The sequence below is a fragment of the Rhincodon typus genome, chromosome 3 (assembly GCF_021869965.1).
Source record: "Rhincodon typus isolate 14 chromosome 3, sRhiTyp1.1, whole genome shotgun sequence".
Classification (NCBI taxonomy): Eukaryota; Metazoa; Chordata; class Chondrichthyes; order Orectolobiformes; family Rhincodontidae; genus Rhincodon; species Rhincodon typus.
Genome location: NC_063334.1, coordinates 68,866,482 through 68,881,204, shown reverse-complemented (window position 1 = coordinate 68,881,204; position 14,723 = coordinate 68,866,482). Strand labels below are relative to the sequence as shown.

Below are 14,723 nucleotides of genomic sequence, written 5' to 3'. Positions count from 1 at the left end.
GAATCTATATAATGCATTCTCTTAATATGCTTACAAATGATGAATTCTTCTTTTGTGTGATAGTCATCTATATATCAGTTCATTATTAATATCCTTGTTGTATGTACTCCCTATCCTTTAAGAACATTAATATAAATTTTGTCTCATCCAGGTTACTAAGAATCCTCCCAACAGACCTCCAGATGCCATCGTGAGTGACGTAACAAGTGTAGATCAGGTATTCAGCACTTCAAATAGACTCGATTATTAAGATATTTTTTATTCAATCTGTTCAGAGATGATATTATTCACCTCTGTACCTTTGTCAGAATGCTTACTGGACTTTAGTTGTTAACTATGCTTTCTCTGCATAGATGCTGCCAGACCTGCTGAGTTTCTCCAGCAATTTTGGTTTTTGTTTATGATTTGCACCATCTGCAGTTCTTTCTTTTATATTACTCAATTAGGGAGATGTTATTCAACATTTCAGCAGAAGCCAAGTGAAATATTAGTGATTTGTATATTATTTCCTAATTTTTTTCTTGATTGGTCCCATAAATTTGGTCAGAGATTGGTAGAAACATGATTTAGTGGTGGAAATCTACTGGTTTTCATTAGTTTTCCACCTACATGTGGCAGTATGATTTGCAATTTAACCAGAAGTTTTGGGGCTCGCTTTCTGAAATTTAAGTAACTTGTGGGTGTCTTAATCATCTACTTGCATGGTCTTCCCTGAGAGAGCTTGTTAAAATGGTTCGAGGGATTTCAGTTAGTGCTAATGCAGCTGAGAGGAAAAGTCTGTGGGAGATACTTGGTTGATGTTAAGCAAATGGAATAACTATGTTTTCAAAACCAGTAAACACCAGCTCAGTGGATTTACACGTAAATGGAAAATGGGATTAAACTAAGACCGCAGCTAGAGAAAAGGGAAATTGGTTTTAAAACAAATGCATGCAGAGCCTGAGTATTCTGCAAGAATATGCATTCACAAGACAAGACTTGTGCGCTTTGCCTTTTCCATGCAAAGTTATCCTAAATTAATGGACAGAGGTAGATATCAGTCCTTATTCTGCTGATTATTTGGACAATTATTTTTATTTTATTTTGGAAACAGCCATAACACTTCTAGTGAGACACCAGTGCATATGAAAATAATCACTGTATTTTGAATGAAAGAGGGGCAAAAGATATCATTTTAATCACTAATGGTTTCCTTGTGACATTATAGATGAAGACTGCAATTGTTTCTTTAGTTGATGAGAGGAGAAATTAACTCTTAAAAAACTTCAGTTAAGTACAACCCTTGTACTTTGTGGTCCCAAAGAAACACATTAATTCATGTATTTCACTTAAACTGCAGATTAATACAAAGTTTATTGTATGGTATAAATGACCCTGTTCTTAACATCATGTTCCATTTGTTTTATCACTGGAAGTGCTGCAAGATACTAACTGTTCACGTCAGTAATGTTTTATTTGTACGCCAGCAAATTTTGCACATCATTCATTCTACTTATTTTATTAGATGGGCATAAACATCTTGCACTCAATAGGACAACTTGCAAGAATAAATTTGCATGCTGTATAAATGTTGGTTTTCCCCTTGTATGTATATTCTTCCGAATTGTTCTGATGAGTGCAAGCTGAAAACTCAATGAAATGTGTCTTTTTCAGCAATACCTAAATATTAGAAGCTACTCGGTCAAATAGGTTTGCAAATTTAGTTGATTATTGAACATATGTTGAAATGATTTTGTTGTGCATTTATATTTATATTTTTTGAAATACATACTGTATTCTGTTTAAGTAAGTTAGGGCATGTTTCCCCATCTTACAGGCTGTTCTATACCGCCTGAATGGAGACTGGAACCCCTTGCACATTGATCCAAATTTTGCAGCTTTTGGAGGTAATTTAGTGGTAAATTGAAATAATTTATTCAAAACAACTGTATTTCTTAATGATTTTATTATTTCTGTATTGACGGATGAATAATTATGATAAAACTACAGTCATTTATTCATTTCTCATATTCCATTTCTTACTTGATCTTATCTATGCTATCATTCTTTAACTACTTAATCCTTGGCTTCCTCTGGGTCCTTGTTTGCCTGCTACCTCTGGTGACTTCATCCAAAATCATAGCCATAGTTTACATTTGCACAGGGGTAGCACCCCGCTCTATATCAGTATCATCTTTCTTGACTGTTTTCATTATGTTCAACTTTTTGTCTGATCTCTAGTATGGGGTGAGCAGAAATCCCTTCCAGTTAAATATTGGAAAAAGCAAAGACATTCTCATTGGCGTCTGCTGCAAAACTTTGCTTTGCTTTGAACCCCTAACTCCATCTGTCTTGCTGATAGCTATCTGAAACTGTTTGCAACCTTCAAGCCAGATTTAAATCTGAGATGTGTTTTCAATCACACATCTGTAGCACTGCAAAGATCTCTTCTTTTCACCTCCATAAGATCACAGCATTGCTGAAACTCTCAATCATGCTTTTGTAATCTCTGCACTTGAGTATTATAGTACAATCCTGACTGGCCTCCCACCTTCTGCCATTATAAATTTAAGATAATTTAAAACTTTTCTGTTTATGTTTTTACTTGCACCAAGCCTGTTTATCTGCCACCCTTGTGTTCACATTGGGTCCCAATTAAGCCATAACTTGAGTTTAAAATTCTCCTCCTTGATTTCTAATCCCTCCATGACCTAGCCTTCCCTATCTCTGTAATCTCCTCCATCCTAGCAGTGCTTCCAGACAGCTGTGCTCTCCAAATTGTAGCCTCCCTGAACTTCTTCATTTCTCTACCTCTCTTTCTTCCTTTGAGTTGCTCCTTAAAGTGTTTGATCAATTATTTGGTAATGTTTCCTAAAATACCTTTTGTGTTTAAGTGTTATCTTTTGCTCCTGTAAGCATCTTTGAACATTATGGTTAAGGCACTATGTAAATACAGGTTGATGACAACTATCATCTCTGAATGTGTTAGATTCTCACAAGGCTGTATTTATTGCCCATCTCCAGTTGCACTAAGATGATGGTAGTGGCCTCTCCTTGAACCCCTGCTGTCCCTTTGATTAGAGTAATCCTACATTGTTAGACAGAGAATTCTAGATTTCAACCCCTAGAAGAAATGGTGATTTGTGTCCAAGTTAGAATGGTGTGTGACTTGGGCAGGGAATGTGGCGATGAACGTTCCTAAGGCTGCTTTTGTCCTTCTTGGTAGTAGAGATCCCAGAAGATGATGATGTTGCCAGTGTAAAGTTGTTGAGTTGCTGCAGTGCATCTTGAAGGACTACACATTGTAATAGTGAGGGAGTGATTGATTCTAATTCCTGTGTTACAATCATCAATCTAAGAAAATTGCTGCTTCCAGAATAGTGTCAAGCTTCATGAATGTGGTTGAAGCTGTGCTCAATCAGGGAAGTGGTAGGTTGAGCCTTGTAGGTAGTAGAGGGACTTTTATGGGCCAGGAAGGAGGCAAGCTATCAGTTATAGAATGCCAATCTGTTGCCCTACTCTTGTAGACCAATGTTGACAGAGCTGATCCAGTCAGATTCTGCTCTGAATTCACCTGAGATGTTATGGTAGGAAACTCAAAAGATGCTGATGCTATTGAAGTCAGTAGCAATAACTTGGCTTTCCCTTGTTAAATCTAGTCATTGCTCAGCATTCATGCATTCTGCACATTACCTGTCACTCTTTAACCAAAGCCTGTAGGTTAGAAATGGAAAATGTTGGGGATGCACAGAATTTAGAGTCAGAGTTTTTGCAGCATGCATAAAGGCCCATTGGCCTACCATGCCTACCAACAAACATCCGTCTATTCTCACCCCATTTTCTAGCACTTAGCCCTTAGCCTTGTATGCTATGGAGTTTCAAGTGTTTATGCAAATAGTTAAATGTCTTGAGAGTTACCACCTGTACCATCCTTTTAGGCAGTGAGTTACAAAGCCACAACTCTCTGGACGAGAGGATTTTTCCTTAATTCCCCTCTAAACCACTTGCTCCTTACCTCAAAATTTAAGGCATGATTCATTAAGAAAATATGAGATATTGAACTTTCATGTACAAATAATTTCCTTAGAACTTGTTGCTGCAGGTTAACATATTGCTTCAACTGTGGAAGAGTTTGTTAATAGAGCTGACTACTGGAATCACTTGTAAATAGCAGCATTCCTTACCGTATAATAAATTTATTGAACCAGCTTAAATGGTTTGAGCAAAGGTAATTGCCTCTGGAGCGTCCACAGTAATCACTTAAGGTTTCGATGGTTGGTCTCTAACTACTACAACCATCTTGCTATGCATCTAATATGATTCCAGCCACTGGAGAGCTATTCCTGTGATCTCCTTTGATTTGTTTTGCTAACACTCCTAGTGTTCAGGTGAATGCTTCATGATGTTATGGGCAACTATTCTTATCTTTCTTTTCATTCAACTCTCACGCCTGTCAGACTTTTAAAAACAAAAATTAAAATTAAAAGAAAGAAACTGAATATGATCTGTTGTGATAAAAATTAGGATGCAAATGGTGTTTTACTTCTGTTTCTAACTGCCTTTCTTGCTGTTAAATACTTAAGACTTCATCTGTTTTGTTTAAAACAGAAAGGTAAAAGAAGTCTGACACTAATCACTGAACTGTATATTTTGTTTCTGTTATCTATTCACTTGTAATTTTATTTTGAACAATTTTATTAACAAGGAAAATTAATTTTGGATGAAGAGGAATACATTGTCTAATCATATTGCATGTAGCCAAAGATGCAGATAACAGTTATTGCAATTAACACTTGCCTAACTTGTTTTTGGCATTATGCTGGAGATGAGATTAATTTAAATGATACAGGTTGCGTTAGAAATTAAACTTTGAAAGGCATATAGAATGAAATCTTAAAATGTTTGCAAAAACATCATTTCAGATTGGAAGGCCGAACACGATTGCTGTTTAGCAGACTGTATATTTATTGCTGAGTAGGGAAACTGAGACTAAATTAAATTGTTGATGTTGTCTTATCCAGTTTATTTTTCAATAATCAAGCTGTTCCACAAGGAAACATGATTGCATTTCTTTCATGCAATACATGTAATGGAAGATTAATGTTTTTTTTTAATGTATATTTAAGGGTCAACACACTTTTATGTAGATCGTTTCCCTCCTAGGAAATAAAATAGGTTTAGATTTTTGTCACATTTTTGTCAAAGAGTGAAATCTATATGTACAAGGAGTGATAAAACATGTGATTTTTGCATCGGATAGTACAGTCATCTTTTTGTTAATAAATTGATTGATGAAGTAGAATTCATTTGCATTGGAAATGGAATTATTTAGCGAGCAACATTTGTGAGGACAGAATTAATATCTACTCTAACACTTAATAAATAAGAATGTGAAAATGTTGCATCTGTCACAGTGTAGAATGGTGGCATTTAAAACAAAGTATTTACATATTAAAGTGAGTATACTTCTGTACAGTAAATATGTTTGTGGTTCATATTCAAGATTTTACACAGGATGGAATTTGATAAATATCAGTTGCAAAATTGCTCAACCAGATTAAAAAATTAGATGTATAAGGTGCTTTAAACACTAAAACACCCCAAGACACATCACGCTAGTGTAATCAGGCAAAAATAAATTAATGTTGAACTAAAGAATCAGACACGAGGATGTGAGCAAGAATGTGATCAAAATGATATTTTTCAGTGTTCTAAGGAACAAGAAAGGCAGAGGGGTTTTCGGGGGAAATTCAAGAGTGTGAGACTGAGATAGCTAAAGAAGTCGTGGCAAGTCAATAACGGGATGAAGGAAATAGAAGATCTGCAAGAATCTGTAATTTGAAAGATGCAAAGCCTTGGAGGCTTTAGGGTTGTAAGAGAAGACTGGAGAGTTTTGCGGTCATAGTTCTTTATTCAGAACTATTTTTCAATTATGGATATATTTTTAAATTGTTTAACTTTTGAAAGTTATTAGGAAGCCTAACGTACTAATAATCTTTTATGTTAGTCTTTGTTTCAAGTTGTAGAATAAAAACGCAACTCTGCAGACATTCAACAGGCCCAATAGAATTTATGTAAGAATGAAGAAAAAAAACGTTTATCAAAATATTTTAAAATGTGATTTGGTGAAATTTATATCCTCTGAATTGCATTTATTTCTTAATAATTGCTAAGTACTTTCTGTAGTTGGTATTCTATATCATGAGAATTATATAGCTATTTATTTAAATTGCAACAAAAGATACAGGATCTGATAAGTGATTTCATGATTTAATGTTGTAATATTACTCAGACTATTGTATGGCAATTTTATTGCTTTGAGTTCTCGTGCGGTGTCATTCTAAGAATAAACCTTGTTATGTTTTGCAGAATTCATAACCGTGTTTGTATTAGCATGAGCAGAAATTACTTTCAAAATAATGCCGTACATGTAAAATTTGGGACAAGTTTTAAAACAAAATTTTCAAGCTGGCACATAAGGTGTCATATAAATGTAGAAAATGTGCACATATACTTAATTTGTGGAAAGCAAAGAATAACTTGGCAAAGCACTGAATTGAAATACTTTCTTAAAGTTGGTTTTACCAGTATGAAAAATAGTTACTGGCCAAAAAATTAAAATGAAGAAACTGTAAATGGTTCTTTACTTCAGGTACTAGCTAACAGGCAGATAATGTATATTTCTCTGTTAGGTTGGATTTGTGTGATGCATATAGAATTATTTAAAGTAATTGAAAAAAACTTCTTTTTCTTCACTGAAGGGTTCAAAAAACCAATTCTGCATGGGTTGTGTTCCATGGGATTTGCAGCACGGCATGTCTTGAAACAGTTTGCAGATAATGATGTGACAAAATTCAAAGCTATCAAGGTACAAAGTAGTGTTGTAATTTATAACCTAACATCCACGAAGCATTAGATAGATTGCACGTTTAGCTCTTAGGTTGTAGTTTTTATTTGTTATCTTTATTAATTATGAGGAGGACTGATTAGATCATCTCTCATTTGTGGGTCAAAATCCCAGTGAACATGATGGGATCTAAAGACACCTAATATGGCAGAGGGCAGATCTGTTTGCCACCCGCCTTGACCATCAACTGCATGACTGCTACCTTGAGTTAAAAATGAGGCTTATGTTTAATATATTAGTGGTTTATTATACAGAATAATTTACATTTAAATTTCATGTACAAGAGAAAATTTGCTTGTATAAAATTGTGCTTAATTGCTAAAACAGTAGGATATGTTAATTAAGTTCATAGAATCATAGAATCCCTACTGTGCGGAAAGAGACTATTCGGCCTATTGAGTCTGCACTGACCCTCCGAAAAGCATCACATCCAGCCACCCCCATCACCCCACATTAAGCATGGCCAGTTCACCTAAACTGCTACCTTTGGACTGTGGGAGGAAACCACAGCACCCAACGGAAACCCATGCAGACACTGGGAGAACATGCAAATTCCATACAGACAGCCACTTTGGAATCAAATCTGAGTCTTTTGCACTGTGAGGCAGCAGTAGTAGCCACTGTGCTGGTCCTTGTTACGCAACATCATTGTGTGTAAAGAAAAAACACAAAAGACTGCTGGTCTTCACATAAAGGTGTAATACCTGTAGCATTTCAGCATTTTTTAAATCATGGAGAGCTCAGAACTAAACTTTTGTATATATTTTAAATCTCTTTTGTGGTTTTTGCTGAATTTTACATATGCAAAGAAGTTAATGATTATCAGAGACTTTGTTGGACTCAGCTGCAATGATTTGTTCGATGTTTTTGATATCTGAATTATGAGATAGTAACAATGAAGAAAAAGTTGCAGTTATGAAGTAATAATCTTTTAATACAGGTTCGTTTTGCAAAGCCGGTTATTCCTGGACAAACACTAGAAACTGAAATGTGGAAAAATGGCAACCTTATCCATCTTCAGTCAAAGGTCAGGACTTTCTTCCACCTTAATGAAATTACTGTTGCAATATATTCTTGTAAATATGGGCCAGACTATTTCCTTACCATGCATGCTTGACACAAAACGGTGCATCAAAGTATCCTGCAGGTTAATGACCGCCCTTAACAATATTTCTTGCAATGCATCATGCAAACTCAAAGATGCTGAAGACTGCTGCTTATAGACCTCAACAGTCTACCTAAATTAGGATAAAATATCTCAAAAAAATTGAGATGAGGGAAAGACTGTTGATGTGGTATACGTGGAATTCCAAAAGGTGTGCAATACGGTACCACACAACAGACTTGTGAATAAACCTATAGCTAATGGAATAAAAGGGACAGGAGCAAAATTGTAATTGGCTGAGGAACAGAGTAATGGTTAATGGGTATTTTTCAGGCTGAAGAAAGGCTTATAATGAGGTTCCCAGGGATCAGTATGCTTGCATTTTTGGAATGTAACTAAATGATATAGATCTTGGTGCACAGGGATAATTTCAAGATTTGCAGATAACAAAAAAAATGAGTCAATTGTAACTGTGAGGAGGACAGTGCAGAACTTCAAAAGGACATTGTCACATTGGTGGAGTGCGAGGATAAGTGACAGATGAAGTTGAATGCAGAGAAGTCTGAAATCTGAGGGTAACAAGGAACCTTGACCTCACTCCAGGTAACCCTCTCAGGAAGACATGACAGTGCTAGTAAGCACCCAGATGGAGCATGATTCACAAACAGGGCCCCGAAGCGTCCTTTCGGGATGTTCCAGAGGTGTTTCCCTCTCCATTTCCTTTGTGTCTTTGATGCCAAAGCCTGCAGAAATTGAGAAGGGTGAGCCAGCATATGTGCAAGTTGTCAGATAGCCTGGGTCCTCCAAGCTCAAACGTCCCTGTGGGACATCAGCCAACTCCTCCAGGCTTACAGGGAAAACTACCGAGCAGGCTCTCTCCAACCCTGTTGTGGCCATTGTGTCTGCTTGGAAGCGCATTAGGAGGGAAAGGAAGGAATAAGATTGAATTGAACATCCTTTATTGTCACGAGTATTCAATACAAAATACAGTGAAAAGTATGTACGGTCGCTGTGCATAAGTGCTGTTCACATTAATTTAGAATAAAATTGTTAAAAAAAGAACTTAAAAGAGAGTTCAAACTTTCCTTCTTCACTTCCACTCTTCACTGCCACCAGAGTCCTGCTACAGGTTTCCAGGCCCACACCGTACCACCGAGAATGTCCCGCTCTGGACTTCCCAGCCCACGCCATGCCACCAAGAATGTCCCTCGGCCCCTCCATTGCTCTGGGACTCGGCCCCTCCATTGCTCTGGGGACGCTGCCCGTCCATCGCCACCTCAGGTTGCCTTCTCCCACCTGCTACTGCTTGCCCTGCTGGCTTGCACTCACTGCCCACGTGATACCGCGGGGCTGCTTCCTCATGTCCTGCTGCAGAGCTCTTGCCCGCATTGCTGCAGGCCTCACTGCTCGCGGTGTTCTGGGGCATGAAGGCTCACTGCTCTGGACTTGCTGTCAGCTCCAATGCTGTGGGGAGAGAAGAAAAAGAAAGAAGTAAAAAGAGGGGACAGTAAAAAGGAAAAGGAGGAAAAAGAACAGGCAGAGAACAGGAGCTCCGACAAGAGCATCCTACTCTGCCGCCATCTGTCTGAGGGCACGTAGGCGGCACAGATGACATTTCATTTTAAATAACCCTGCACTTTTGTGAACATATGATCACTTATAGTATAAAAGTATCTGTTCAAGTTACTTCGTAATTTGCTAGATCTAGTGAAGTCATGCCCATTTCAGATGAGCAGCATCTTTATACATCTGAAAGATGAAAGACATTTTAATGGCTAAGCCTTGCTCAGGTCTCGCAAGCAACAACTGCTTGACACATGGGTGGAGTGCGAGGATAGGTGACAGATAAAGTTGAATGCAGAGAAGTGTGAAATGAGAGGGAGACAAAGTATCAGACGACATGGATCCTTGAACAGTCAAGTTGTTGCCTGCACCTAAGGCGTTGCACTTCAGTGCCGCAACACAAAAAGCGATGTGCAGGGATAGGTGAGGCTTACCCTACATAGATCATCCACATTTACACCCACCCTTTGAATGAGAGCACAGAATCAATGATGATTCCATGTATCTCTGTAGGCAATGTTTCAGTGTATCTTTCAGCTTTTTAAAGGAGTACACTTCCTTTTGAGGCTGGGAGGTGTACAATGAGAACTTCATATGTTCACTGTCCCTCACAGCTCAATGACCTGCTGAGAAAAACTGCACAAAGCATTGCCGCTCTAAACACTGCACTATATAATGCTCAAGCATTTCATAGCAATTCAGACAAGCTATGAAACATTGAAGATAATCTAAGGATGGAAGGGCGAAAAGGAGGTGCCTCATGAGGGATTTCAGTGCAAACACTTGGATATTGTTTAGCTCCATACGATATTTCTGCTTTGTCTCACTGCTGCTTCCATCCAAACTGTAAGGAGGACCTGTAATGTGCAGATAGTTGAAGATGGAATCAGCTGAAGATACCAAGCATACATCATAGATAAGAAAACATTTATTCAGCAAAAGTTCGAGAATACAGAAATAACAAAGTCCACGTATATGAATGACCTGGGGCTACTTGCCATAGAACCAAAAGAAAGTTACACGATGTAAGGAATGCCAAACTCAGTTCATTTCTCTTGGAAATGGGTTTCAGTGATGTCTATCTGACCTCTTGGAGGGACAGTGAAATTAATAATGGTGGATAAGAGAAAAAGATAGGAATGGAAATCCTGTCGGAGAGAGGAGCAGAATTTCTTCAAGGAGGGCATGCCTGGAAGAGATGTGGCAGTGAGTTCAATACTAAATAAAATCTGAAAGAACTGCGGATGCTGTAAATCAGAAACTAAAACATAAATTGCTGGAAAGTCACAGCAGGTCTGGCAGCATCAATGGAGAGAAATCAGAGTTAATGTTTCGGCTCGAGTGACCCTTCTTCAGAATTGTGTTATGAGTATTATCCTAGTGAACCTTCTCTGAACTACCTTCAGTGAAGTAATATCTTCCCTGAAATAAGGAGACTGAGCTGCTCTCACTGCTGAGATATGGTCTCACCAGCAGAGTCAGCATGGCTTCATGAGAAGGAAATTGTGGTTAAGCAATTTAAGCAATTTGAGTTTTTCAAAGAAGTCTCAACCAGAGTGTACAGATGGAAACCAACAGGTGCGTTCTATTTGGACTCCCAGAAGGCGTAGTAAGACTTCCCTACTCTTATACGTCAAGCCCCTTGAAACAGGGGCTAAATTCAGTTAGCCTTCTGGTTACCTGCTGCTTTCTGTGTGCTAACTTTGCGTTTTGTGCACAAATACTCTCAAGATTTTTGTGCTGTAGCTTTTCCCTTTTTAAATAAAACTGTTCTTTGGTTCTCCCTTCCAAAATGAACAACTTCACATATTCCCACATTATACTCCATTTGCCAACTTTTTGTTACATGCATAACCTATCATTATCTGTCTGTAAACTGTTTGTATCCCTCTCACAACCTGCCGTTGCACTCATTTTATCATTGTCTGAAGTTTTGGCTACAGGCATTTGTTGCCTTGCTGCAAGTCATTAATATAATCTGTAAGCAGTTGTGGTCCCAGCACTGAGTCCCCTGGGACTCCACAGGTTACAGTTTGCCAACCTGAAAAAGAACACTATTCTCTGTTTCCTGTCTGTTAGCCAATTCTCAATGCATGCCAATATACTACCTCCAACACCATGGGCTGTTATCTTATGCCTTAGCCTTTTGTGAGGTACCTTGTTGAACGCCTTCTGGAAGTCCAAATGTAACGCACCTGTTGGTTTCCATCTGTCCACTCTGGTTGAGACTTCTTTGAAAAACTCAAATAAATGGCTTAACCAAAATTTCCTTTACATGAAGCCATGCTGACTCTGCTTGGTTAGATTATGATTTCCAAATGTTTTGCTATTACTTCCTTAATTGTTTCAAAAACTATTCCAACAATAGACATTCGGCTAATGAGCCTATAGTCACCTGTTTTTTGACTTCCCCTCTTTTTGAATAGGTGTGTCACATTGTAAAAGTACCAAAAAGTTAGAAAACTGCCAGACTCCAATGATTTTAGGAAAATTACTACCAATGCATCCTCTAACACTGCACCTACTTGTTTTAGGATATTAGAATGCAAGCCATCAAAGCCGGGGGACTTATCTGCCTTTAGCCTCATTAGTTGGCAACTTCTACTTCTCTAGTGATGTTGATGGATTGTAATTCCTCCCATGCATTCTTTAATATTAATGGAATGTTGAAGTATCTTCTACTGTAGTGACTGATGCAAAAAATGTTTAATTCTTCTAGTATTTCCTTGTTCCCCATAACAGTGTCCCCAGAATCATTTTCTAAGGGGTTCACTTTGATCTTTTTCTTCCTTTTTATATATTTAAAAAAGCTCTTATTGTCGGTTTTATATTCCTCACCAGTTTGCCCTCATAGTTTATTTTCTCTTTATTACCGTTTTGGTCCTCTTTTGCTGAATTCTGAACTTATCCCAGTCTTCGGGGCTATCACTGACTTTTGCCTCCTTTAAATTTTTTTTTGTTCAACTTAATATTGAATACTGAAGATCCTATACACTAAAAGGCAATACAAGCAACAGAGATCTGGCAGTTTCTAAATTAGCGCAATGCAGATAAGTATGAATAAAGTACACTTAGAGGCATAGGAATTGTCATGTGTAGATGCTCACAAAGCACTTGGCAGAAGTGCACATGTCATAAGTGTTCCTTAGGTTAAAAGTGGATCTTGGAGGGCTGAAGTGGACTGGAGTTTGTCCAAAAGTAGCCATGATGATGTATTGAGGATGGCAGTTTGGCAGGGGTGGAAGAGGACAGTGTCCACGGAGTATGCAGTGAGATAGTCTAGTTGGATGAAAGCTTGTCGAAGCAGACGAGAAGCTATGCCTCCAGGTGACCCTCCTGATTTTCACATCAGAAATTATCGCTATCGAGTTCCTTGTGAAAGGAGGGGATGATTGAGAGCTATGTACAATTAAGGTGACATTAGCTAGTAATAAGTTGTTTGTGTATGGAAATAAACTAGTCTGTGCTTATTGGTGAGGTTCAGAATTTGTCATTTAAACCTTAATGGGATGATTCGTTCCACTGCCAGGAATCTGTCTTTTTTCATTCATGCAGTATTTGCTCAACTTTCTTGCCTTCATCATATTGCTTAAGACAAAGGAGAATTCCACCCTACACATTACATAGGTTTGATGACTTTCTGATATGTCCTGCCTATGTCATGACTTAATAGGGAAGAGTGCACTGACAGTTATGCCTCACTGTTCCACAAGCTGTCACAAAATGTATAAAATCCCAATTGGATCACCAGGATGACTAATTTGTCTGACTGCTGTTCGAGTCAAAAGCAATTCACACTACATTTTGTCATTAACATAAAATAATTCCTATTTATTGTAACACAAAACTCCAACCAATGGCTGATATAAGAAAAGATTCCTAAACTTCTACTTGTGACTTAAACTATGTTCCTTTAAAACCCCAAAATCTGTGCACCCTTGCTCATGGTTAAAACCGACATATTACAGATGGAACAAAATAGATGGCAAACAAAATTTCAAAGATCAGAAGTCCAGATTTCAAGAATGGTTTAAACCATCTGTCTGAATTCCTTTTGATTTTGGCATTGATGACACATTGTTGTCATTAAAACAGTGGATTTGTGTTTTTCTTGTTAAGTTTCCTTCTTTTAAATTTCTTTGGTTTTTCTGTCTTTTAACCTAAGTCATGCTCTGCACATGTTTCAGTTTTACAGTGTATGCATCAGCCAACTAGTGAGTCCTTAAAGTGATTTGAGACCACCAATCAATATGCACGTATCTTTATGCAGGAGTGTATGTATATGTGGAGTAAGTCCATCGTCCGGTTATAACACAGCTTCCCTTCTTGGGTGTCAATATCCACATTGTATTGGTCTTCCACTGCATTTCTACTTTGATTATCTCCATTCATGGGATATTATGTCGGCCAAATAGTGCGGACCAGAGTCACATCCAGGGAAAGTTCCTTTTCTGATTCTTATTAATTGTTTAGTTGATTTATGATCACAATTCAGTTGTTTCCCTCCACTCCTAGCTCTATTTACTGAATTTGACTTGACATAGTAGATGGAAAGAAGGTGTTCCATCTTGTGGGGGAATTGAGAGTTGGGGAATGCAGTTTGAAAATAATTAATGTCCCATTTAAAACAGTTAAGGAACTACTAATCTGAATCATTAGCCTTTGGAATTTAGGAGCTATCTCAATGTTTTGGAGACTAAGTTAGATTTTTGATGGAGTCAGTGGTCGCAGAGGAAAGGCAAGAAAGTAAAGTTGTGAAGGCACAGTTAGATTAGCTCAGATCTTACTGAATGGTGGAGCTGGCTCAATGGACCAATGGCATTCCCTCCTATTTCTTGTGGTTTTTGACTTCTGTGCTCTTAGTCCAGTAGATAATCACTATATTATTTTACAAATGAAATTGGCCATGATTTATGATTTTATACTTTGAAGTTATCTATTCTGATTTACTTCTGGAGTTTGGCTGTTGGTCTATACCTGTATATTATGAATTCTTTGCTACAATACATGATGGAATTTTAAAGTTTTTAACATAATGTAAATAATGGGCACGTAGTTGATGTAGAGATAGTAGGAGCTGCAGATGCTGGAGAATCTGAGATAACAAGGTGTAGAGCTGGATGAACACAGCAGGCCAAGCAGCATCAGAGGAGCAGGAAGGCTGATGTT

At 37.8% G+C, this 14,723-nt stretch overlaps 1 protein-coding gene across 4 annotated transcripts in view; it reads left to right on the top strand.

The window, feature by feature from the left end:
• The window catches only part of hsd17b4 (hydroxysteroid (17-beta) dehydrogenase 4), a 104,015-nt gene that overhangs the window by 70,511 nt on the left and 18,781 nt on the right, over nucleotides 1–14,723 (top strand). For all 4 annotated transcript variants that reach the window (XR_007266160.1, XM_048620616.1, XM_048620632.1 and 1 more), the window contains exons 17-20: nucleotides 152–217; nucleotides 1,817–1,886; nucleotides 6,741–6,847; nucleotides 7,827–7,913. Coding sequence is in view for 3 of the 4 variants with exons in the window: in XM_048620616.1 (XP_048476573.1) it covers nucleotides 152–217; nucleotides 1,817–1,886; nucleotides 6,741–6,847; nucleotides 7,827–7,913 (330 nt within the window). In the remaining variant the exon portion in view is untranslated. The remainder of the gene's footprint in view (nucleotides 1–151; nucleotides 218–1,816; nucleotides 1,887–6,740; nucleotides 6,848–7,826; nucleotides 7,914–14,723) is intronic.